This window comes from Pocillopora damicornis, chromosome 2 (assembly GCF_964200805.1).
Source record: "Pocillopora damicornis chromosome 2, jaPocDami1.2, whole genome shotgun sequence".
NCBI classification, from domain to species: domain Eukaryota; kingdom Metazoa; phylum Cnidaria; class Anthozoa; order Scleractinia; family Pocilloporidae; genus Pocillopora; species Pocillopora damicornis.
The window spans coordinates 29,980,523-30,007,816 of record NC_142671.1 but is presented as its reverse complement, the minus strand read 5'-3'; the positions used below and the strand labels follow the sequence as shown (position 1 = coordinate 30,007,816).

The 27,294-nt window shown below is 37.5% G+C and overlaps 1 protein-coding gene across 1 annotated transcript; it reads right to left on the bottom strand.

Moving 5' to 3' along the window:
* Window positions 1-1,152: 1,152 nt before the first annotated feature.
* Window positions 1,153-27,294, bottom strand: LOC149050778 (uncharacterized). The gene is made up of 8 exons (XM_089198307.1): window positions 26,889-27,294; window positions 26,207-26,245; window positions 24,904-25,230; window positions 23,234-23,485; window positions 20,345-20,468; window positions 19,473-19,544; window positions 9,850-9,933; window positions 1,153-1,486 (listed from the first exon to the last, which is right to left on the bottom strand). The coding sequence occupies exons 2-8, from the start codon at window positions 26,238-26,240 to the stop codon at window positions 1,399-1,401; spliced, it is 981 nt and encodes a 326-aa protein (XP_089054433.1). The 5' UTR covers window positions 26,241-26,245; window positions 26,889-27,294; the 3' UTR covers window positions 1,153-1,398.

Below are 27,294 nucleotides of genomic sequence, written 5' to 3'. Positions count from 1 at the left end.
AGTTCTATTTAACCTTGAAAAATAACTTTGAACTGGCTAATACTTACCATTTTGAGTTTGTGTAAATTAGAAAGTTTTTACTGATACACCGGCTATCTTTGGATTATATTTTTTTCATAATGAAGGTCTAATTTCGACCTCCCACTAAAAGATCGCCTATTTATTCCTCAATAAATCTCCATAGATGTTAAGGCTTTAATAGCGCCTGGTTAGATTGACATTAGATTTACATTCTTCCAAGAAATAACTAGGCAAATTAAACTCCTGTTGAGTCTCTCTTGGCTCGTTCCAATTCCAGTTGATGCTCATTACTGGTTTCAAAAGATAATTGGCTGATATTTTCCCTGTGTCCGTTAGTCAGTCAGCTCAGAGGTAATTCCTCCGCCCCGCCCCCTCACCACCGCGAGGTAAGACTCTTCGGTTAAGCGCTTGCATGATCAATTACGTCTCCATTCCGTCACCGAGAGCGACAATCTTACTGTCTAAGAGGCTATTTATCTTGAGTATCCCGTCATGATGCTCGACTAAAGGCGTTCACGAAGTCATATCATTTCTCTCAGTGACGCCGTACTTTCCACAAACTAGAGTGCCTGGTGCATGTTATGGAAATCATTGAGGAACAAAAGTTGGGGTCACATGATGAGCCGCAATTGCCATGAGAAAGTTAAATTATGGTTAAAAAAACATCTGAAAAAATGTGCAATTTTGCTAAAGGAAACACTAGAATCAAGAGTATGATACCAAGCTGGTGTGAACTTTCAAGATCTGAGCGAAATAGTCAAATCTGCTGTTACTTTAAATGAAAAGGCCCTGTATTATGATAGACGGATCAAAATAAACCAAAAGAGACTAATGAACTGTTAAAAATTTGGAAATCAAACGATATATAACACGGAACTGACCAATTAAAGGACCAAACTTGTTCAAATAACACGTGACCATGCATGTGCTTCATTTCGTTTGATGACTTACGCCCACGTTTATAAAACGTTTATCTTAGAAGACGACGTTATTTCTTTCGACAATCTCATTTACCGGCGCATCACGCTCAATGACGGGTAAATTTTCACACTGACCTCACCTTTACCGTATGCACGATGAAAGAGAGGCTAGTATTTTGTTTTCTTTTGCTTTGTTTTTCCTATGACAGAAAGAAATGATGGTTTCCAATTTCGCGGGCTTAGATCTACGTCGCTTAATGGTTTTCACTAGGCATGCACGGCCTCCTCGCTGTCATTCCTGTAGGCAACACCTCATGGGTTGGGGAGGAGTCAGCTCAGCATCGATGCACCCTTTCTTCCTCCCATTTCATCCAGACACTTACCTGGGTAAGGTGTAGACCTTGATCTACTTTTGGTCTCATCAAACAATTATAAAATCAAAGTGTAACAGTCTTACTTACAGCGTCAGATGATAATCGCGGGGGAGGTAAATTCCGCTAAAAACTTCTGAAGATAGATTCTTTAATTGGTTGTGAGACAAGTCCCTATAATCAACAATAACGACAACAAAATGTAAGCTACGAACCATGGGATAACGTTCCACATAATGAATAAAAGTGTTTGACTACATCTTGATTTGATTCGACTAGTTAGGGCTATTTTTATATCATGGAATATATCTTCATTGCATACAATTTAACTTGGCTTTAATCGCATTGAAGCTGTGTATTGATGCAAATTTATCCTAGGGCTGAATAATATTGTTTAGCTGGTATTTTCTGAAGGAGGTAACATCTACTAATCTAACTAAAAGTAACAATTTCAAAATCACGAGACGGACGATTTTTAATTAATTGGGTGGAGTTGAAATGAAATTTTAAATTTAGGGAAGTATTAAAAAGAATGTTAGATTAACTGCATGTGTGTGCTATCCTTTAACCTCTGAACGGTCCTTAATTTAAACATTTTACGCAGTAGAAAAAATCCTTCATTTCAAAATTATATCCAACTGCACAAAGTAGAGTACAAATATGGCGTGAATAGAGCACAAGTGAATCACAAATATCCTGCGATATTGTACAGTTTGTTATTTTGTACTAGAAAAATGACCTGTCTAACCGGTCTGCTGCACGCGTTTCGCTTCTCTAACCGCTTTACTTTTCCTGCATTAGGAAAAATGAGCAGAAACACTTGGCAGAAAAAAAAGTTAGATAATAAATAATTTATTGGACATTTTGGTGTGTAGTATTGTTAAGTATTTTTACTCGTTGCGCATGTTTTATACATTTGTAATAATGTGCTTGATACTGGTGCTGCATGAAAAGATTTATGTACCTCCCATCTACTACCGGACGGGCGATTTCACGGGCGAATTAAACACAATAAACGGTAAGGTAAAAGTTTAACCTTCTACCTGAAAAACTGACCTTCTACCTGATTGATTTATCACAACGTAACAACAGTTTTGGGAAGACAGTGGAAACACGCATGACCGGTCCAAAGGTCAATCACAATGTCGCAACGCAACGATAACTAAGTAGTGTCACGAATCAGCTTTTGAATGATACGCCCCGCCTGTATTATCTGCATGCCTCACATGCGAACGCGTGGTTCTAAATACTCCTATCGTACAACGCAAATGAAGATATTCACGCTCCCCGTTCAGACACCCATAGCCTGATTATCACTGAGTGCGAAGTTGTCCGCCCAGTTCTCTCCTCTACCCGTCCAAAATACTTCGCACGAATTCGTGTTCAGGGTGTGTTACTCGGGATGTGATTGGATAAGTCAATTGTGCGAAATTATACTTATTGCAACAACATAGAATTTCGACACGAGATGAGGACGAATCTTGTTCATACTCATTGCTTTTCCTTGGTTTTTTAATGAGCCTGGTTATTTGATAACGCTGCGTTAAGAGTATCGGATGTCTATCACTGAATGGTAAGGCAGAATTTTCTAGCCACCCACCAACTCTTACCGTTCCTTGTTCATCGATCGATCATCGATCGTTGATCATCGGATCCAACCTTGATAAGGAACTTTTACTTTTGATTTTAGCGTTCCATTCCTTACGGCTGAGACTTAATTCCTGAATTTTATCTGTTGTTATTCTTGTAAGACACGCTTTTCCGTTTCTCGTAGTTCCGCTCCTGGGGCGATGACTATTTTCAACTTGTTCTCCATGAAAGTCCTTCTCATATAATTTATCAATCTGACTGCCCTTTCTCAGTCGGAGAACTTTTACACGCCGTCGCTGCGGCTAAAATTCTTTCTGACTGCAGTCGTGCGCACGATAGCCTTAACTTGAGGTTCTCCTACCTGAATATCGAGACTTTCTCCGCCTACAAATGGAAATTTCTCTCCCATAGGAATACAGGCCATCTGAGACAATTAGATTTGATTAGTTCCTCGTCATTTCCTCGGCACCTCCCTGAGCCGTGATCGGCTGGAGTATTCTTGGCGTTATTGTTTCGAGAATGTGGAAGCTATATTCCTAAAACTTGTGAGTTTGACTGAAGAGCAGCGTGAGGCTGGAGAGTAAAATGTTCACCGAAGCACAAATTAATACTGCGAAATCAAATTTGTTGGTTCTTTTTTTGATAACTTTGGAAACGGCTGAGTAATCCCAGAGGCAAAGAAGTATGTGTGAACGCTCACCGAACCACAGTTTAAGACTGCGAAATAAATTTTTGTCTTTTTGTCTTTTTTTATCTTATTAGTAGAAACGGGTACTAATCACAATGGCAAAGGAGCATGTGTGTATGCAACATATAGAGAAAGATCAGTTTGCGCAGTGGCGTGTACGTAGTCGTCGTTATATCGCCGGCTCAAGCTGCCTCTGTTTCAGTTCTATTCGCTCTGTGCAGTTGTTTAAATCGCTCCCTATTTTGTCAGGATAATTTTACTTCCTGTGTATTTCGTGTTCTAAACATTTACGAATGCCAAAAATCTCGGATGGAGTAGATATCCATCGCACAAGCTATCAGTCGGCGTTTAGGGTCCAAAATAGACTTTTTCCAATCCCGCCATCCCGCCGCTATTGATCATTCCATCCCACCATCCCACCACTATTGTTCATTCCATCCCACCATCCCACCGCTATTGTTCATTCCATCCCACCATGGCCATCCCACCGCTATTGTTCATTCCATCCCACAGCTATTGTTCATTCCATCCCGCCGCTATTGTTCATCCCATCCCACCATTCCACCGCAATGAACATTTCATCCCGATCCTGCCTGGTTAAACGCAAGTTGCTCGAGTTCACCGCCGATGGACAAATTAAAGCCTTTACAGCATTGATAATATACTCACATTATGCTGAAAAGAAAAGATTTTAAAAACACTCGGTGTGATGAAGTGGGACAAAAACTCCATCCACGGAAGAACCAACAGAAAAGCTACCGTGTTACATAGACAAAATTCTTCAGCCAACAACAGAAGTCATATCTCAAAGATACAACAGATTTCATCGACTTAATAGAAAAGACAAAACTTCCGAAAGAATTGATACTCGTTTCAATGGAAGTTACGGGTTTATACACAAAAGAACGCCCCAACATCCACCCCCATTCCAAAGTGCTTACTAGAGAGTTAATTTAGAGAAAGCGCTAAGGTTGATTTTGCAGGAAGACTCATCTCGTGCAAACGCACGGAGCCGCCATGGGCCCCAAAATGGCAGGAGCTTTTGCAACTATGTTCATGGATAAAACAAAAACAGATATGTCATCAATCAGTTCTTTGAACAAGCAAATAAACCCCACCAATAATCAAATTAACAACCGAAATATTTGTTTCAGAGGCTTCTTTCTGTAAGGGTGAAAGATTCAACAGGGAGTCAGTTCTCGACATGAGAACCCACTTCAAACAAAGAGATACATCCCAGTACACATTCTATACAACGTGTCACCCACTGGGAGCAAAGAAAGGCTTCGTTAAAGGCGGAACGTTACGACTCCCTTGGACTCCTTTTTCAAAAATAAATTTGAAGAGAACGTTAAACAGTTCAAAGTATACCTGGCTGAGAGAGACTACCCGAAAAAGGTTTTTGACAACCCACTCTCAGAAGAGAAATTTAAACTGGACGTAAACGGGCCCTCCTCCAACAGGGAAAAACAAGTAATAAAATCTTACCCTTTATAATAACACAATACTATTCAACAGTTCCACACCTTAAAGAAATCATCCCAACAAGTGGTAGTTAGTACAGCAACAATCGTTGCTAAGAGAAATCCTCAAATAACCGCCGTTACTACCATACAGAACGGGGCGTTCACTCAGAAATACTCATGAGAACAAAAATATAACCATTGAGATTCGTATAAACACTAGTGCAGAGAAAACTGGACGTACTACGGAATCATTCAGGCCTGTCAACCTCAATTTACACGGAAGCATTAATCAAGCACATTTCTAAAGTAAATAAATATTTTTATGATCCCGCCTATACGCGTCCTATCCTCTATTCCGCCTTCGAAAAGGATCGTATCCTGGTATTGCCTTCCTATTTTGATCCCGCATCACGCATTTACAGATCTCGGTTCCCACATCCTGCCTCGATTTTAAGCCTTATCCCACATCCCGCAAAACCTGTGTTGACCTTGAGCGTTGAGTTCAACCCACCATCTTGGAATCTTATCTTCTAAAAGAAGGCATAGCGACTTTGTTCGTCGGAGATCTTACACACCATACTCCACTTTCAACCTCACTCGCCTTCGTTCAGCAGCTAGTGGCGACATTAGTTCGAGTCACGACTTAAACAACAAATAGTTGTACTTTGAAGATGGAACCATGGCAGCCATTCCAATCTTGCTCAGATTAAGTGCGTATCCAGTCTTCATCAGACAACAACAACAGCTACTCATCTGACTGTGTGCACGCTGAATGCTCGCTCTATTGCCACCAAATCTGCATTATTTGTTGATTCCGTCTATTAATGTAATGCTGACTTATTTGTAGTCACTGAAACCTTGTTATCGGATAACGATTCTGTAATTTGCAATGCGATGACTTCACCTGCCTTCAAGCTATTTATAGTTGCCCCGAAAGGGCCCGTGAAATCATGGGTACTCTTCTTCCTTTTATTTATTTTAACAGCTTTATTGGGTATGACTCATTCAATAATAATAAAATAATACAATGTACGATAACAAATGAAAATACAGGATACAGCAAGAACAATGAAGGAGAGAGCAAAGCAGACAAAAACAGTCGCGGACCTATTAGGCCTGATGTGAACGGGACACAAAGAGCCGTGTGAATGAAATAAAAGAAGGAAAAAAAATCATGAACATTGTGATCGGTAGCACCATTCAGACATTTGAACAAGAAAACGAGGAAATTTGACATTTAAAAGAAATAAAACGAGATTAAAAAAATAAGCTGCTTTTTGGTCGGTTTTTCGCGAACTCTAATTTCGTCTAAGAACGTCTTTTGAATTTTCCGACTATTTCGTCTCTACCAAATCATTACGACTTAGACTTTTCATAATAAATCGTCGACCGTCCTTTAAGAACCAATCCTGTGACTATTATCGATTTTGTTGAAGAATTTTCAGACTTCTTGGAACGTATCATTTTATCTCTTGATCCTCTTTTCTTAAGTTTCGATATCTGGGTTGATGATCACAATAACACGGCGGCTTGTCATTTCTTTGATTTATTGGAGTCGATATCATTAACTCAACGTGTTTCGGAATCAACTCATGAACTGGGCCACGTACTGGACCTGATAATTACGCGGAACTCGGATAACTTTATCAGGGGTCAACGTACGCTTATTTTCGGATAATCTGACACTGCTCTTCAAACTGAAAGCAACTCGACCACCATTAAAGTTAACCATGTTTCACTTAGGAAGTTGCGATAAATTGATATGGACGCATTTCTTACGATGAAAAGTATCGAACACTAGGTAAGGGACATCCGTTCATGGATGTTGAACGATAATCTTAAACTGAACGACAACAAGACCGAGTTCCTCATTATTGGAACACCACAATAGGGGAGAATTGGATAACTGTCGGTGCTCGTGTTGGTGACTCGAACATCAAATCTGTGCCCATCGCTAGCGGTAAAATCTCTGTGTCTGGTTTGACTCCAGGCTGTCTATGCCATCACACGTCACAAATATACGCAGCTTTTCATTTGACGTCTACGATATTCACCTCATTAGGAAATATCTCTCACAACAATCAACTGAGGCCTTCATGAGTGCGTTCATTACAACCCGAATAGTCTACTGCAACAGCCTTCTGTATGTATCACCGGTTTGTTTTAATACCTAAACTGCAGCGGATAAAGAATGCTTGGGCTAGACTGATTTTTAGAGAACAAAAATTTTGCCATCTAACATCGTTTATTTTTTAATTACGTTGGCTACCGATAAGAAACAGATATGAGTTTGAAATGGTTCTAACTACTTTTATGGCTCGTAAAATTAAAAAATTTTGGGCTCCTTCTTACCTAGCTATGATCTCAGAATTTCTAATAGCAGATTCCTTGTTATTAGAGTCTGAAGCTAGCCTGTAGGTTCAAAATTTTTACCATTCTGTTTAAATTCTTGAATGCACCTCCTCTGAATAAAGGGGGTGCAAATACAATCGAAATCGCACTTTTTTAGATGGGCACTTTTAATCAGAGCGTTTTATTGTAATTAAAATTTTTCTGTCAGTTATAATGATGTCTTTGTGGTAACCTTTGCTTGATATTCCCTTCTCTTCATAGCTTTATTTGATTGTAATATTTTAACTCTTAAACTGTGATGCGCAATTGAAAATGTTATGGAATTTGCGCATCTAGATTCATCATCATTATCATTATCATTATTATTATCCTTATCATCGTTAAAAACGCCCCAGTATTATCATTGCCATGGTGTAGCTTTGTTAATCAGATATTCCAGGAGTAAGTGTTGCCACGCTCATGTCTGAATGCTATCCAAAGGAGGAGCAATACTCCCAGACAAAATCGCTTCCTGCCATCTTGGAATCGAGTAGTAGTACAAGTTAAAGACGATTATTGACTTTTTTCTTGATATGATGTCAAATCCGCTGGACTGAATAAACTGTGTTGCCTTTGTGTAAACTCCACTCGCTACCCAGCGCCCTAGAGTGTCTTTCCAATTCGGGATGGAACGTCTGTTTTGGGTGAAAAACTTACATATCATTTAATCCAGCGCGACGGTACCACAGCTCAAATAATCAACGCAACTAAAGAAGTTTCTTGTGTTTACAATCAAGCCGCACTTTCGCATTACCGGAAAGGGGTTTAAAGGGCCAGAGCAGGATAAACTTCGACACCGTAAGCAATGCAGAAAGAAGAAAACATTTTCGCTATCTATTTCTGTTAAGAGAACCAAGCCAAAATAAAAGATGGGGAAATACTCAAACATACCCTTCAAATATTCTTATGAACAAACTAGAGTTGAGCTATCGATGGAACAGTGGCTGACACTGTAAAAAGATGCTTTCGTGCTTCGTTTCAAAATCTATATATTACAACAGCTGATTCGGACGGTTTCTCTTTTTGAAAATTCTGATAAAAAGCTCCACCACAGACATGTTCTATCGACTGGAATCGTTCGTACGCGGCATTTTGCAAAAGCGTTCTATCGGTTTGAAAGAAACCTCGATACAACGTGCTTATTTATTCACGTATTTTGCAAAAAGAGCAAGTCTTCGAAGCGACCGAAAGAAAAGAAAAGCAAGAAAGGGGAAGAAAACCAATCTACTAAAAGAAAAACCGAAAGTTGCCTATTCAGTGGCTTTGATGTTAGCATTTCTCTCGGCTGAGAATGAAAATCGACAACTGGAAGATTTGCCACTGGCCGATTTTGGCTGTTTACCTGAAAGACTTCTTCTGTCTGTAAGGACAAAGTCAATAAATCAGAATTTTGTAAATCGAAAATTACGACTATCGTCGTTTTTGTAATCATGATTCAACGCATTTTTCCATCTTAAGAGTCAGCGCCAACGTACTCTACGATTGTTATTCAAGGATTGTCGATTCATTTATTTTCATTCATTAATGAAGTGGGCTTTTCTTCCCAGTAAAGGGCTGTTGTGTTTATGTGATAAACAAAATAATACATGATTGCCTGTAGATATGGAGTTTCTCTTCTCTTGTTCAACTCGACATCTCACTCATTCGTTGCGCTCACTCGTGAACTATCGAGTTAAATATTCGAAGAGAAATTCCATATCTACGCGCGCCCATGTATTATTCTCTATTAACCCAAGGCCGAATAGCATTGTTTATTCGCATTTTCTGAGGTTGATACTATCTGCACATCCAAGTCGAGGTAATGATTTCAAAACCATGAGACACAATTTTTCGATTACTTGGCTGGAATGAAAATGAAATCTAAAATTTGAAGAAGTAATAAACAGATTGTTAAAATAAACTTTATGTGCTATCATTTGACCCCTGCATGGTCCGTCATTCAAACATCTGAAGCTGTTTACCGATTTGAAATGTCTCATAAGGATAATCGTCGCTCGTGATTACAATCGATTCATTGTTTATTCAGCTTCATTTATTGAATTGAATTGATAATCTTAACGAAATACTTAAAATCATCATAAAAAGATATATCCTTTCAACTCCTCTAGACACACATTTTAACACTTACTTTGAGGAACCCCTAAGGACAATCATTTTTTCTGATTAAACAGTAACAACACGGCGAAAAAACTATTTCGTTACCGTCAGCTATAATACAAACTTTATGAAACAAGAGACTTTATGTGATCTTATTAAGCAGTTATAGGCGGTCAGAAAACGGTGGCTCGAGCTATTGGATGTTTGGCTCCATAGTTAACCACATTTAATTTCAGTTTATTGATTTCTGATTTTTTGCTTTGCTTTTCATTGACGTTGATTTGTAGTATAGGAGTCTTACTTACAGCGTCAACGTCCCCAAGTAGGAAACCCTAATGCCAGCGAACACTCCTGGTGGTAAATCCTGTAACTGGTTGTTGGACAAGTCCCTGGAATAAATAAGTCATTTTAACAAAGTGTGAACTCTGCTGTATACGACATGTGTGTTTTCCTACATCTTGAAAGCTCCCAACACTTGTTCAAAATATTAACATTAACGTTTGTATTTGCCTCACATTAGTGGATAATTAGATCAAGTTACTCTACCCTTAGATTCTAATGCAAAACAACATTGTTCGATTAATCTGCCAACATTTCACACCATCTGGTTTTCTGAGCAGTGGTACAAATTTTAAAGATGGCGAATACTTTGATCAGATTAATTGCTAGTCGATAATTAAAACTCACAAATTGAAAGAAATGGGGGAACACATTTTAAACCACCTGTTGTCATATTCCTTTCATCTCGCTGGTGATAATAAGTTTATTGAAACGCCAAGTGACCAGAGAGAATCTTTCAGTCAAAACGATGAAGAGTAACGCTGATATTAGCACATGCCTGTGATGTGAAATTCTTTCGGAAATCTCAACAAAGATTTATTATCACACTTAATATTAACTGAATTTTCATTTGAGCCACGAGCACTAATTTTTTACTGAGTGCCATCCATACAAGAATAGCGGTTGCACTGGGCGTTTTTAGTGCCGGTTGTCTAGTTATGGTCCTGAGCAGTAGTGTAGACACTAAATGACTGTAAATATATGAAAATCATATATGTGAACTGCGAATAAACAAATGAATACGGAAGCGATCCTCGCATTAATGAACACTACTCAAGCGGTAGTGAAATTAAGGTTCAAGTACCGTACAGGCCTGAATTTTTTTGAGGCCTTTTTTATTCAATTACATAGATGAGTTTACTTTATATTAAATTGATGAGCAAACACTATGGAGTTCTGTTAAGTCTTCCATCGATAGAATTTTACAACAATAGTGGATGGGCGACGCTCATTCAAATTCTGAAACATATGCTCAAAACTTTTGAATCTTGATGATCACGTTTATCATCCTTCATGCCAACGAATGTTTCAGGAGCTGACTCCTCACTTAGACTCTGTTTGTTTGTAAAGCGTCTTAATGTAGTTCTGCTTCATATGATCATTAGTCTGAACGTGTTTGTACAATATCCCTCTGCCTTCCTTTTTTTAAGTTTATGTTGCCGGAATTTTAACTCAAGATTTCACTGGTTGCCAATGGACCGCATGCAACGCGCATTTTGTTGTTGTCGTTGTTTTTTTTTTTTCTTTTTTAATTTTGCAATAATTTTATAACGTACTTGATACTCGTGCTGCGTGAAAGCTTTATGCATCTCCCATCTATTACGGGCGATTTTACAGGCGAATTGAACAAGAAAAACGGTTAAGCAAAAATAAAACCTTCGACCTAGTTTATTTAACAAAACGTAGCAATAGTTTGAGAAGACAGTAAAAATACGCATGATCGGTCTAAAAGTCAATCACGATATCGTAACGCAATAGTGACTAACGCAGAAGCGTTACGCGAAAGTGTCGCAAATCAGCTCCGAGCCAGACAACACCTTTGCTGGTCGCAGCTGGTTATTAGCAGGTTTGCAGCCATTGGCAAAGTGCTTCATTCTTCTTCGAATGAAACCCTCTGGCCGTATTCTCTGCATGCCTCACAAGTGGACGCGTGAATTCTAAAAACTGCTGTCCTGCAATTAACGCAAATGAAGACATTCGCGCGCCCAGTTCAAACACCCATTGACTGATTCTCACTGAGTGTGTAGTTGTCCGCCGAGCTCTCTCCTCTCCCCGTCCATAGTACCTCGCACGAAATGGTGTTCAGGGCGCCACTACCCTATGTGATTAGATAAGTCAGTTGTGCGAAAACATATATTCATTACAACAACGTAGATTTTCGACACGATATGAGAGTGAAACTCGTTCATGCTTATTGCTTTTCCTTGGTTTTTAATAAGATGTTAATTGAAATCGCTCCGTCAAGACTTCCGAATGTCTAATACTGAATGGTAAGGCGGAATTTCAAGCCTCCCACCGACTCTCACCGTTCTTTGATCATCGATCGATCATTGCTTTTGATCATCGGATCCAACCTAGATAGGGAACTTTTACTTTTATTTTTAGTGGTCCATTCCTTACGGCGTATACTTAATTCTTGAATGTTGTCTGTAGGTTACTCTTTATAAAAAGATTAGCTTTTCAGTTTCTCGTATTTCGGCTGCTGTGGTGGTGACTATTTTCAACTTGTTCTCAATGAAAGTTCCTGTCATATAATTTATCAGTCTGACTGCCCTTTCTCAGTCGGAGAACCTTGACACGCCGTCGATGTGGCTAAACTTCTTGACTGTAGTCGTTCGCACAATAGCCTGGTAGTTACTCTACTCTTCAGAGATTCTCATGCAAAATAACATCGTTCAATTAATTTGCCAACATTTCATGACACACTATCTGGTTTTCTAAGCAGTGGTACAAATGTTAAAAGATGGCGAAAACTTTGATCAGATTAATTGCTTGTCGATGATTAAAACTCGCAAATTGAAAGAAATGGAGGACTCTTTTTAAATCACCTCTGTTGTTATATTCCTTTAATCTCGCTGATGATTAGACCGAATAGTTTATTGAAACCAGAAGTGACCAGAGAGAATCTTTCAGTCGAAACAATGAAGAGTAACGTTGATATTAACGCATGAATGTAATGTGAAATTCTTTCAGAACTCTCAGCAAAGATTTATTAACACACTAAATATTAACTGAATTTTCATTTGAGCCACGAGCACTAATTTTCTATTGAGTGACATCCATTCAAGAATAGCGGTTGTACTGGGCGTTTTTAACGCTGGTTGTCTGTATGTGGTCTTGAGTAATATTGTAGAGACTAAATGACTGTAGGTTTATGAAAATCACATATGTGCACAGCGGATAAAGAAATTAATATGGAAGCGATCCTCCTGGTAATGTTTACCATTTACGCAGTAGTGAAAATAGGGCCTGAAAAAAATTCAGCAGTGGTAAAAATAAGGTTCAAATCCCGTACAGGCTTGAATTTTTTCAGGCCCTATTTTCACTTCTGCTTAAGAAGTATTCCTTACTGCGAGAATCGCTTTCCTATTCATTTCCTTATCCGCAGTTCACCTATATGATTTTCATATAATTTACGGTCATTTATTCATGACTTCACGGGTTTATTTGCAATTGGAACCAACATAATGACCAGCTCCCGGTTAACCTCTTAGCTCAGTTGGTAGAGCGCTGCACCGATATCGCAGAGGTCACGGGCTAAAATCCCATAAAGGTCTAATTTTTTTTCAAGCAAATTCCAAGCTTTGGAATTCACTTTTATACCATACGCTAACTAGCTTTCGGAGATGAAGCGTTCATTACACTGTAGCTATGAAGCAACTGAAATAATAACAAAGAAAATGCAAATTTGCCCTTAGTTCTTCCTCAGAAAGTTTTCGTGAACACAAACAAAACAGAACAAAAAAAAAAGGGAAACTTAGCTTTCTTTAAATTCTCTTCGCTATTCTAGAGATGTCAATTTTAGGGCAACACGAGACCATTCCTGACTTGCTTTGCGTCTTAAGAGAAGCAAACAACGTTCGCGCTCTGAATTTGGCCTTACCATTCAAGACTTTCACACTGCGACCAACCTGCATAGTACACCGTTTGAAGGGAATGCCATTCTTGCACCCCAAGGTCAGTTATGTTACTGAGTGAAATTGGTTCAAGAAAGACTCTCAAACAGGGATCAAATGTTATTATTTGTGGAGCATACAATGAGTTATTGAGAACTTTTTCCTTCTGAAAAATGTTCTTGTTCGTCAAACGAGTCCAATTTAACTTTAGCAGACTCGCTTAAATAATTTATATGACAGCTATCGTACTCTTCACACTTTGTGTTTTGTTCGTTTACGGAATTTACAACCTATGCAATCACTATAATATTAACAAACGGTTCATATTTTCAAATTTTAAACAAAGCCGAAGGCTATTTTAGCAGACCAAGTTCAAAATGGTCGTCTGAACAACGAAATTCTAGTTCTACCGTCTCTAAATATGCTGCCGAATTGGAGTGAAATTTTCCCGAAATTACCTTAGGACTATTATATCTACCCCACATGTAACACAGATATCATATTTTTCATCAATTTATCGTGCTGTGGTTCTTCCTACTTGACAGCAAATTGGTACACAAATTTATTCTTGGGTCATAATAACAAAAACAATAAATAATAACTAAACAAGCGAACGCCAATCGAAAACGAGAAAAAACAACAACAACAACGTGCATGTTAATAACAAGGTCTTTCTTTTTCTTTTCTTCTTTATATTATTTTGTGGTATTTAAATTCAATTTTGTTTTTAACCTTCACAAAGAATTCTTATTCGGAGCTGAGGACAGCTCCTTCTGAGGAGGGAAAATATGTTAAAAGACAAAATTGGCTTTTAGCAAGAATTTTCATCATAGGTGTTTTTTGACTTATTTGAACGTTGAAAATGAATGGAAATAATATATTAGCATAAACCATTCAGTAAACATTGTAAAAGGCCAGTTGATCATTTCTTATTGCTTTTGGAGGTCCTATGTTACACGTAGACTTTAGTTGCCTTTTCCTTATCGTGATCGTGAATTTGACACGGACACAGATGTTTTTGCGTAAACTAACTTATACGACTGGCACGTAGCTCTTTTAGGGGCGGTACCTTGGGTACGCCCTTTCTTCTCCGAATTTTATGTTTATTCTACTGTTATGCAGCAGCCTTCAAGAACTATTTTCTCTTAAGATATCTCTTCAAGTATGATTTTAATTCTGTTAGTAAGTTTATTATAATTTTTATATTGTCAATCTTGTTTTCGTTTTGCCTGAACTTGACCGTAAGACCAAGAAATTTAAGTTAGAAAGACATTTTGTAAAGCATAAACATCGCGAAGGTATCTATTTTGTATGCGAACTCCGTTCTGGGTAGTTTAGCGTGATTCGCTAGTTAAGTGTAAAAGCATGACGAAGGTTAGAGACTGACAGCTCAGTAAGTGTCACCTTTATAAGCGGTGACCCACACTTTCCTAGAAAGATCAGAGCTAGTCCCCGTTGTATTAACTTGCGTAATAAAAGAGAGAATAAAAGAAATAGTCAACTGAACGACGAGTGTTGGGAAATTACTTCTAACAACTTTGTCGATTTGAAACACAATAAATTTGAAAAACACGAAGGAATTTCTTAGATCGCTTTCGATATCGCTGGTCTTCGATTAATAGTATCCCTCACAATTTGATGTGACATATTTTTGCAAATTATGGAAACTCTCCGCAACAGGACACATGATTGTGATATCTTTTTCTCCGAGCAGTAAACACGCACTCTAATTTCTGTTCTACTTCAGTTCTCATTTTGTCAAAACACCGACATTTACCTCTCACTAGTGAGGCTCTATATTCCTTCGACTACATAGTTTTCCTTTCCGGTTGCGGTTACCCATTTCTATGGTCTTTCTTCGTAGAAAAGTTTAAAACCTTTCTCAAGTACGACTTATGCCAAAGAATACAATTTCCGAGTCTAATCTTTCCGCCATAAATTTGATCGTGGATGGTGGTACATGTTTGCCCGTCTTGCAAATTCTTCTATTATGTGTTTGGTTGTGCCCTACACACGGCAGGAAATGTCGTCATAATACCTCTTCCAAACAAGAGGTTTAGTTGTGCTCTGATTGATAATACTTTTTTTCTATTTTTGTCATGAAGAATATATTGGCAAAAGCTACGGTCACTGCCGCTCCGTGGGTTTGTGAGAAACAGTGTTGTGTTCTCGGATAATAGGGAGTTTAAGAAAATCACGACGGAAACGGCAATGGCAATGTCACTCAACGAAAGGTTTAATGAGCAGAAAAATGGCTGTGCACGTCCGCTATAAACCTTTGTAAGTTTCTTTTCGTCCTCTGCAAAACAACAACGTAAAATATCCAAACTTTGCGTAGTCTGGAGAACTTTAACGACAACGGCTTATTTTTTAAATTTCCATTACTAATTTAGCGCTGTGTTCCATATTCAGTTTCGAGATAGTTTTGACAACAAGAAACAAACTAAATTATTTTAGAGTATTGCGAAATTCGTAGGTAAAATGTGAGTTCATTTTTTTAACTGACGTTACAAAATTCACGTGTCAAAGGTGAGGAGCGATTGGAAAAACTAAAGTAAATCCTGAAGTGTTTTCTGTCTCATTTCGCGAGATTGCTCCGAAATCACTAAATATACAAGAGCATAGTTCTGTTACTCGTTTTCTTGTTACTCCATTACTCCTTGCCCCGTTACTCTGTTTAGTAACACCCCCATCACAGAGGGAAGCTTAGGGAAGCTGTTCTTTTTTAAAGAAGGCAAGTACTTTAATCAGACTCATTGCCTGACGAAAATTAAAACGCTCGAATTTAAAGAAATAAAGCAGATATTTTTAGATATCCCTTTGTTAGAATCCTTTTAAACTCGCTGGTCGTATGTTCAAAACGCAAACTGGCCAATGTTAAAGTCGAATATGAATAAATTCATTTTTGAACGGCTTCCTCTGAGTTGCCGTCCTGACCGCTTAAAGTACTACTGCTTATTGCTCGTTTTCCTTAAGGACCATTCAATCGCAAGGTCGAAAATGCACCTGTAGGTGACCACGTCAGGCGATATTGTTTCTGTGCAACAAATTTTGCCCAAGTTTAGGATCCTTGGGTATTTACGCGATAAGAGATTGGAAGACAAAAACAACGTGGTATGGGGATAGAGAGAGGTGATTAATTGTCACTGGAAAAGCGTCGCGCTGTTTTTAAAGTTTAAGATGTTAAGATCACTTTCTTTATCGTCTACTTTAACTTGTTCATTTTATGACTGAATATTTCCAAAAAAAATAAACATATTAACACAGCTCTTTGGCAGCAGAAGTAGTTTTATGGCTGGTATGGGAGCAAAAAAAAATTATAATCTCTTGTACGGGAGCACATAAGCGCAAAAAGTGTGGTATTCAAAAAGACAAGAAATGAGTCGTAAAATTTTTGGCTTGCCCAGTTTTTGAACTTCGAATGTTGATAATGTTAAAGAGGGTTTCTTATATAGCTTGCGCAACGTCAGTGCATGAAAGTGTCATTTTAAAAAGGACGCGAAATAGATTGAAACATTATTTTGGGTCGATCGGAAACGGTGCGGAAGTTTTTGTATATTAAATGTCGTTTATGAATTTATAAACAAAAACATGCAACTAGAGGGCGAATCAATTATCTTAATTACTTGCTCATGTGTGTACCTTCATGGAAACGACATCAGAGATCAAGGGACAAGAGTACTTTAATGAAAAACTATTTTCCTCCGATTCGATAACGTAAATTAGCGATTTGCTCTGACGAAGGGCTGACGCTTGAAACGTTAGCTTTGAAACTATATACGGTAACCAATTTACGTTATCAAATCAGTTGATTATACCAAATTACCTATTTATTTAATTTACTCCACTGGTAACCTAAATTGCCTAGCTTTCAAATATATAAGAGACTCGCACTGTCCGTATGGTGCTTGTTAATTTGAGCTTCACGTACAAATGAATCAGCTATGAGTTTTTCCTTTAACTTCAAACCATTTGCCGATCTAATGGCTGAAAAGATCTGATGAAATGTACATTCATCAGGATTATCCTTATGCCATTCATCTTTTCGATGAAGCAGTGACCATTTAAACAAGATAACTCTTATCAACTAATAGATCAGTAAACCTCCTCAAACAATTCGGTTTGAACGTTTTAACCAATTCCACATCCACGAGGAATATCCGTGGCGAACAATTGCTTAACAAGTTTTGACCAGTTTTTTTTTGGCTCAAACGATTACCATAGCAACACTTCAGTCTACTACAATGTCATGTAGTTTTAGCTTTCCGTGTATATCACCCAAAAACGAGTTCGGTGAACCCAAGATTTGATTATTAGTACCAGTCAGCATATCATGACTTAGCCCTTAGAAACTTTTAAAAAATATTAGTGGAATAAATTTGGACCCACCATAAATTATCGAAAAGCTATGATAGTGCTGAAACTACCTTACAAGCTTTTTTTGTTTTCAAAGACTTAAACAAACCTACCTCGTTATGTGCTAATTGCAGTTTAGCATGAAGAAAAGGTGTGATCAATAAACTCGCTTTTGAGTGACAAGCTCATACAGTTAAAATTAAGGTTGTTTTTAAAATACCGCATAGTTAAAATTGTGAATTTCTGCGGCACGGAAATAAAATGTCCCACCTCATTAAATCTTGGGTTTATAAAAAATGGGAAATTTTCTTAAAGCCTCCGATTTTCTTTCCCTTGGCCTCGATCAAAGGGAGCGTGTACACTTGAAATGATTAATTATATACTAAAGATAATTTTCGAAAATACCAGAGCTTAATTTGACCAACGCTTTTGCTGTTTACCAAAACCAGCAAATAAAAAATAAATAAATATGCAATGGTAATGATGCTCACGGGAACACCCCAAATGTTTTTTTGGCTATCTTGGAGGATAGTAAATACATGTAACATCAATTTTTCCTCCACAGCAAGGATCAGAAGCAAGTGTTTATATTCTTATAGTAATTTCAATGCTGCGCTCAGAAGTAATTCTGTCTCACTTTGTGTAACAGCTCTAAGTGACTTCTTTCCCATGAATATAGAGGTTAGCTCCGAAGGCTTAAACTGGGTCCGATCTACTACTTGGCTCTTAGCAATAAACTGATATGCTTCTCATGCAGAGCACTTTGTATAAAGCTGATCTAAGATATATCGACGATTCTCTGTTTAGTTCGAGTATTTTTACACTGCAATGGTAAGTGTTCTTTGAGTACGATATGAAATAATGAACTTAAGAAATTTACTGAAGTCCAAATTTTCAGCTGATCTCAATATCGTTTTCTTTTACTTATCTCGCCGTGTAACTTTCCAAGCTGCTTTATTTAAGGCATTAAGTTTTTTCTACCTAAAAGTTTTACAGAGCCGGAAGAGAGCTTTGAAAATATAGTAACGATGGACGAAATTTTTCCAAGCTTATCATGGATGATCTATTTCCCATGTGAGGGTCATTTCGCCCGTCAGTGTTTATGTTCTACGTTCGAATCGAGCAAAAGAATAAATACTCTGATATTGATGGTCCGACATAGATACCTTATCAAAGTTTACTCATCACTCAGAAATTACATATCACATGGAGGTTATCTCTGGAAATACTTTGGTTATGTCCAAGAGAAATGATAGATTGACACTGATTTCGTTACTAGATTCAACGGGTTTTCTTTGTCAGGTTGTAGTTGCTGGTGTTGTTGTTTTTGTTGTCCTTTCACCAACTTAACATTTGCAGGTGGGCTCTAAGGTCTAACTTAATATTTTCATGATCAAGCTCAATGTGTAGACCTTTACGTGGAATAGCGGACATAATAATTTTTAAAGTGAATTTTGCCAAATCAAAATGCATGAAATTAGCTAATTTGCGAAATTCATGCAATTTGATTTGCGAAACACACCCGAAGAACCTCACTGAATGAAACATTATTTTCCATCCGTTAATCTTCAATATATCAAAATACAAAATAAGTTGACAAAGTCAATATGACTTACAGTTTTATCAGATTAGAATTTCTGCTGAAAACTTCTTTCGGCAAATGCTTCAATTTGTTGTTTGAGAGCGTGCTGCAACAAAAAAGAAAGTCAGTTTTAACTCAAATTGTGAAAGGATAATCAGCAGCTAGCAGAAAAACCGTCATCTGTTTTTACCGAATGAGTGTTCAAAAAAAGAAAGCGGTAGAGAAAATCTTGATCGAAAGTAAAACAAAGTCAATATCTTAAACTCCTGCGTAAATCTGACTGAAATTAACATGTACAACATTTTCAAATACATTGAATATGCTTTCACTGGTTTTTTTTACATTCTAAGGTAAATCAGTTGGCTCTTCTTTCATTTCAACACTCTGAATGCAGATAGAAAGGGAAAATCACCCGACGCATCTGGTTAAACAGTTATGGAATGTAATTCTTGTTATTTCTTATGAAATTTCTTATAAAATTACAAACGACCATAAAATTATTTTGTCTTTAGTATAACCTTCTCGTACTTTAGGCAATCATTGTGCCACTTCCAAATTCGAACAAAGGCCAAATTTCAGGCTTAATCGTTTACATGAAAAAATTACGCATGTCTGATTGGCTGAAAACGATTGCATTTTTTTATATAAATTCTTATTGGCGCTGCCAAAATTTCGTCCTTCTTAACGTACTTCTGTGGTGAGTTTTTCATATGTAAGCATTAACAAGACTAACCAGTAACGACATGATTTCGAATCCAATTTGGTGTAAATAAGCGCAATTGTAAATCTGTCAAAGACGGACTCGTGCAATTTTGTTGTTTTTGAAAATTTTTAGTATTTATTAGCATCAAATTGCACTCGAAATCATGTCGTTACCTAAACTTATATGATGTATTAAGAACTTACAGTTTTCCTGTAGCTCGGGGAATTTTCTCTGGAATTGACTTAAGCTGTTTCGTTCCACAGTCGGCCGATACTAAGTTCTTCATGTTACCTTTAAGGACTTTGCATTGGCACTGTTGAGGGCACTCTGACAAAAAAAAAGGCTTCCATGAAAAATTGATATTTGAATCATATCTGTTTGTTCGAATCAAATTGATGATGGCACGTTACAAAGTATACCATCCGTTTAGCTAAGCATTGTTCAAAATGATCCAAAACTAAAATGCTCTCTCGTCGAAATGGGAGACATCTTTCACATCACATTTTTAATTTCTATTCAACCGTTGGTGAAAAACAGCTCTTTATAGTCACGAAGATGATTTTTATCTGCCATGTATAAAAATGATCTATAATACTTAATTATTGGGATTTGTTGTTCTTTGGTATTTTCCGTTTGATCTGTTCGAAGATAAGGAGAGTAGCAAAGTCAGTCCAGTGTAAATTTTGTTAAATTTTTTCATGTTTACGACTTAGATTCAAATAGACCGAACCTACTACGGCCACGGTCGCATTAGAGCTTTTTGTTTGTTTAAGCGAAAAATCTTTCAACAAGTAGCGTAAAATAAGTGCTACCCCCAATTTTAAAACCTTGCCAACTTTTTGCGGATCGCCAAAATTTCGCCAATCTTCAAAGAAGCCGATGTCCTGCCTTGCAGGCTTCCAATTTTTAGCTCACCGAACAATCTTGTTTTTTAACCATTAAGCTGTCATTGTACGCAAGACATGTCTAGATAAAATTTAAGCGGGAAATATACACTGGTCCGCTGGTGTAGTCTGGCGCGCGCGATGGCAGGACATTTGACCCTCAGTTTTCGTTTGAAGGAAGCGAGGAAATTGAGCGACGTTTTTATTTGAATGTCTGACTCGTACCCAGGGCCCGGTCACTGGCGGCAATCTGGAGAACAATCGGCTTTAATTCCCCTTTCCAATGGAATCATCGAAGCCAACACAAGTGGTGCAAGCTGCAACCAAAAAGATCGGCAGGAAAAAAGAAAGCGAAATACGATACATGGTCCCAATCTCGAACCATGACTCCACCGTACGCGGAGACCTCGACTAAGGACGGTTTTGGAAGCGAGCTCTATTTAATAGAAGTCTTCGTCTTCTACGTCTAAGAGCTGATACTAGCCGCATAGAAGCCCGCTGATTATGTACCACCAAGATAAAAAACGCAACGTTGTTTTGCAGAGAAAGAAAGCTACGAAGATAATCATTCGATGACGATCCATTCTTGCCCAGTAATTCGAGCGAGAATTTTTCTTTATGCTTTCCTAGAGGGAGATGGGTTCGTGATTAACGAATGTGTCAATCAATGAAGTTTTGATCAAAGGATACTAGTTTGATGCGACCGCCTCCAAAAATTGAAAATTGCAAAAATTTTTGCCAATGTTTGGTTGGCAAAAAATTGGCAAATAGTTGAATTTGCTCTTGTTCGACCCGGCCCTTTAATTCTTAATTTCAAATAGATTCAAATAGACCGACCTACTAATCCTCTATTTCCTTATGTGACGTATACGGCAAACGACTTAAAGATGGCTATCCTAACCGAAAAACAGCTCTTACTTTTCTATACACTGATTTTATTGCGTGCATTGCCTCTCGCGTGGTCGAAGTAATGGAAAATGCCTTTAGGTTAGCAATGGTACCGTCAACTAATCACTTTTCAAATGAAAATTGACAGCAGGTGTTTGCATCACTTTCTGGTCGCTACAATTGAGCTCAGGGGAAAACCGCACTGACGTCACTTGCGACTATTGCTAGTTGTTTATTTATCCATTCTGAACGATTTTGCGATTATTCAATAGTTTGAACAGCACAGTTTTTGATGGCATCACAGCAAAAGTTGTTAAATGCAGATCGATTGCAGACAGTATTATTTTCAACACGCTTTGTCACGTGAGAAAGGGAAAATCAGTTCGCCATTTTTGATGTTATTTGGATTAGTTTCTCAGCATGATCAACTGATGATAAAAGATTTATATACAACATTTCAATTTTTTTCCTTTTTTAAATTGATATAAATCAATTAATAATGGTCAGAAATCGATGAAAACCAAACAGTAACAAAATATGAGGAATACATCATTTGACACCTGGTTTGATTCTCTCTCTAACGTGGAGAAAGATTAAGACATGATATATTTCTTTAACAAAACCGCACTACGGAGTTCTTCCTAATTGGTTTACCAGTCCCCCTCATAATGGTAACAGATTGCATATCTGACTTCCAGTACAATTTCAAACACGAGGCTCTTTCTATTCTTTCTTTGGCTGCTAAGTTAGATGTAACGGCTGCTACATCTTCGTTTCCCAAGACTTCTTTCACAATGTTTATGAGTAAAACACTGCACCAGAATGTATTCAATAAATAATCTGCCTAGAGCAAGGCGAGCGTAATCTATTTGTGACAAGATGGTACCTTAGACAAGAAAATCCATGTTGTTTGTTGAAAGACAAAACAGTGGCTATTAAAAAGACGCAATTCTTGTAAACAAGTCGTCTCTTTGTTATGGTACATTGAATGAACGCCACTCTCTTAGATGCAGCGCTTTTCAATATCCTTGCTCTTTTAGGTGGCGCTTTTTCTTGGGCAGCGGTCCATCGAGTCAGTTAACAATTTTTTTAAAGCAAAAGCATGAAAACTAACCTTTTAATAATTTGAAAAATAGATGCTTAGTTATTTTGCGTTTCACTTCATAAATATGACTTTCAGGTTACCCTTGAATAACATTGTAGAAGTTTTATTCTAAAACCAAAAATCCTAAAATTGACTCAAGACAAACAGTAAGGTTTACCTAAAGCACACACAACAACTGAGATCCCCTTGAAGTAAAGAAGTAACTTGAGACTTACTCTCGACAACAAGACTGATGTTTTTCCTCTTCAACTGGCCATGGTCGTTCACTTCGCAACTGTAATTTGTATTTCTTTCTTCTTCGGTGGCATTAATTTGAAGTCGCACACTAGTGCTGTTTTGCACAACAGCGTCATTCTTTCTCCAAACAATGTGAGGAGCTGGTCCACCTTTCGCCGGGCACCACAGAGATGACAAATGGTTGAGCAGGACAAACTGAGTCTTAGCAACGTTTTCTAGGTCGGTGGGAACTAAGCACAAACATGAATATATGTTATTCGCCAGCCGGGAGGTTCGTATTGGGATAAACTGTGCCCGAGGTCTGGAGTACCGCCTGAGACAATAGGCCAAGGGCGGTACTCACCTTAGGCTAGTGAATAATATTTTTATCTTTTTCCGAAAACTTAACGAAGTTCTTTCCAAAAGAACCCCAATGATATAGGGTTTTATTTACAGCAAGATCTTCATAAACTGAACAATTTTGGAGCGAGTAAATGGTAGTTAAAATAGAGGTGATACAAATTAAAGAGAGAAGCTTCACGTAACATTTTCATTTGCGTAATGATAAAGGTCATTTAAAAGGCTTCCAACAAACTTTGAAACGTTATTTTTACAAGCATCTGTCACAATCTGACTCCCGTCAATTAGAGAGCGCGTAAGTAAAAAAAGCGCATATGCACCTTTGAAACACCAACCGAACTAGTTTGGCAAGGACTGTCACGACAATGTTTTCTTCAAAAACTGTCAATGATCTTACGGAAAGTATTTTTCACTCTTATCGACGATTAATTACTGTACAAAGATTTATCTCTGTTCAGTAAGTAAATGGCAAGGAGAGTAATTGTGAGTAAATTTAAATTTTTTATTCTGAAGTTGTGAGAGTTTGCCTGTTTGTTTGCTGCAATTGCTGCTGTGGCGTGTGTAAATCTGGTCTTTTCTTCATAAAAACTTAATTCGAATAAGACACTTCAACTAGACACAAGGGGGTTTAATGCAGCTTTTTCTCGTTGAATTACTTCAGTTTCTGTTGTGCGATATACGGTACAAATATCCAAATTGAATGGACTTGGAAAGACTCACCAAGAGCGTATTTGTTATAGAATTGAAAATTTCGCTCGCCCTTTCACTACGAACAAATTGTTTGAGAGAATTCAGATATTAAATGAATAAAAGTTCCATCGATTAATTCAATCGAAACCAAATACCTCACGTTTTAACTTTCTGGGTTCTTTTTGTGAAGGATTAAAATTAATTAAAGACGGTTTTTAGGCCGCTTATCAACCAATTTAATGACACTCTTGCATATACAAATTCATTTCGAAACCAATTTTTTTTGTCAACCAAAGTGATTTGAGAGAATGAAAAGTGATGATTAATGAGTTATTCATCGGCTTGAGGTAGTAACCGACGTCTTTGCGTAAAAATTCCTCTCAGCCGGAAAAACGAGATAAATTTATGAATAATGGCAGCGAAGGTGGGGATGTACTCAGCGACTGACGAAAGCGTTACCGTGCCCGTGGGCAGAGGTAGGAAAATACGGACAGCGTTAAGTACCAATTAGATTGCAGGATTCGTTACCGTGCCCACTTAAAAAAAATAATAAGACACATCATCCAGAATAAATTATACCGATAAGAAAATCAAAACATTTGAACCTAAAAATACTCACCTGTTGCATTTAGTACTTTTCCCTCATAACTGCTCCATTGCCAGTGTCTACGGTGAGGTGAAAATCTTAACCACACGTTATGTCCACTGGATCGTACAGTAACGTCACGAATGTATCTTCTACAAAATACACCCAAAAGATTTCCAGACTGATTATACCCATCACGGATCTCAAGATATTCCTCATCAGCACAAGGTGCTCCAGGTAAGTCAGAGTCCATAAATAGCTCCAATTCTATTTCCACATATTGCCCTTTTTCTACTTGAAGACGCTGGGTTGTGTGAAAGTCTGGGATATCTCGGGAGTATACTTCCGCGATTATTGCAACTGTAACAAAGAACATAATTTCACAGGGGAATAACTATACATACTTTGCACAGTTAGTTCATTAATGACTGTCTACCTCATTTTTTTAAGCCTCCGTTATCGTGTGATTAAACGACAATGTAAACTCATTAATAAATATGATAAACTTTGAGGTTAGCTTCATAAGAAAATTTTCCCTGTACTTTTCTGGCACACTTGAAATATGAAGAGGATTTATTATTCATAAATCAGTGAGCATATCAACCCTTCAAGTTAGTAATTTAAGAACTGATTCATGCTGTGCCACTTGAGTCAAATGTCACTGGTCATCTATGTGGTAAGCATGGATTTCACACATAATCTTCGCAAAAAACAGTGTTCTTGCTTAGGACTGTTATGAATGGCCCTTGGTTATGCTTGGATAGCTTACGTTCGAATAGTAGACTGCAATACTCGTCGTAAAATTGCATAGTTTACTTGAAAATTTACCAAAACTCTTCGGAAAGTACGTATTTTCATAAATATGGATGGTAACCTTCGCCTTTATAACTAATTCAGGGGCATATAAATTCCTCAAACCTAACACAATATCATTATTTTGCTCAGTCGTAATAATCAAAATAGATAAGCAGCTAAAAGGCATTAACACCGTAAAAAAAAATGAGAAATTATCAAGGTATACAATATAAGTTTTGTATTTAGAGCCAATGAATTTCACTGAACCTTCCTACAACTGTTCTGCGTATAAATAATGTTACTGATTTCCCTTAGTTCTGCCCGTATTTTTCAGTGAACTTTCTGACAGAATACTCGCCTCCAACAGTACTAATTTTTAACCCATTCTGCCAGTAGAATTGATCTAACCTTAATCGCGGCAAAACAGAATAATCTTTGCCTTAAAACTTCCTCATAAATTTTCTCACAACCAAAACTACTGTAGTGTGTCTCATGCTCGCTCGTGAAAACTACATGTCTTACACAAGCGCAACCGACTTACCCAAAACAAAAATGAAAGTCCACATGTTAGACATCTTTCCTAGGAAGAAAAGCAAATGAGTGTTAAAATAAATTCAAAGCTATTTTATATGTAAGCCTCTACTTGGCACCTCAGCATATCTATACGTTGTATACGTTGCGATTCAGTATCATCATCGGCTTCGACCTTATTTTTTTTGTCTCGTAATTGAACCACAATATTTATGCCTTAACGACTAAGCGTTGCCACGGCCGCTGTGGCTATATCAAACGCAGAATGTTTACTCTATTTTACTATTTTACTTAACTTAAAATTGAACGTGCAGGTTAGTTAATATTCCTGCAATAAAAATTGTTTCGTTCAAATTTTTAACGCTGTTTCCGAACATTTCTTATAATTAAGAGACTTATAGCAACATCCGGCATATTTCCATTGACTGCTATTTTATCATTGTGTCACACCTACCCCAATTCTAGTAATATTCCATACAGCGTTATTTATGAAAAAGTTGCGTCGGTAAATGAAATAAAAATTCGTCGTCATCACAATTTTATCAAGAAGTCAGTTACTCATATAACGACACAAAACGTTATGTTCTCTTATCCTCATTTTCTTTTCCTTTTATTTTTCTCCGGCAGTGTAGCATAAGACTCTACTTAAATTACTTTCATTAATCGCTTACACAAAAAAGCGACAAGATTACCTGAATAGTGTTTGTTTCATTTCTCCGCTGGAGTGTTTTATGTTGTAGTCGCATTTACCAACACAAACATTTTATTCACGTATACATCAATAAAACCCTAACAGATGTTTCAAGCTGGTGGGGTTATACGTAAGTTGCTAAAGTGGAGGCTCGACATATATTTATCTCAGGTAGCCTCTGAAGAAGACTTTCTCAATGTGCTTAACAAATCTGGACTGGAAAAAAAAGATAAAAACAAAAACAGTGTTCGCACTAGTTGTGGCAAAATAATAACGTAAGTCACTTTTTTTAAGGAGAAAATCTTTCACAAAATGAAGTCAGCCTCTGGTCCCTCCTGTCATTTCCTCTTTGTTTAACAATTAGCATTTCAAATGTCTCATTCTTATTTTGGAAAGGAAGTTTTAAC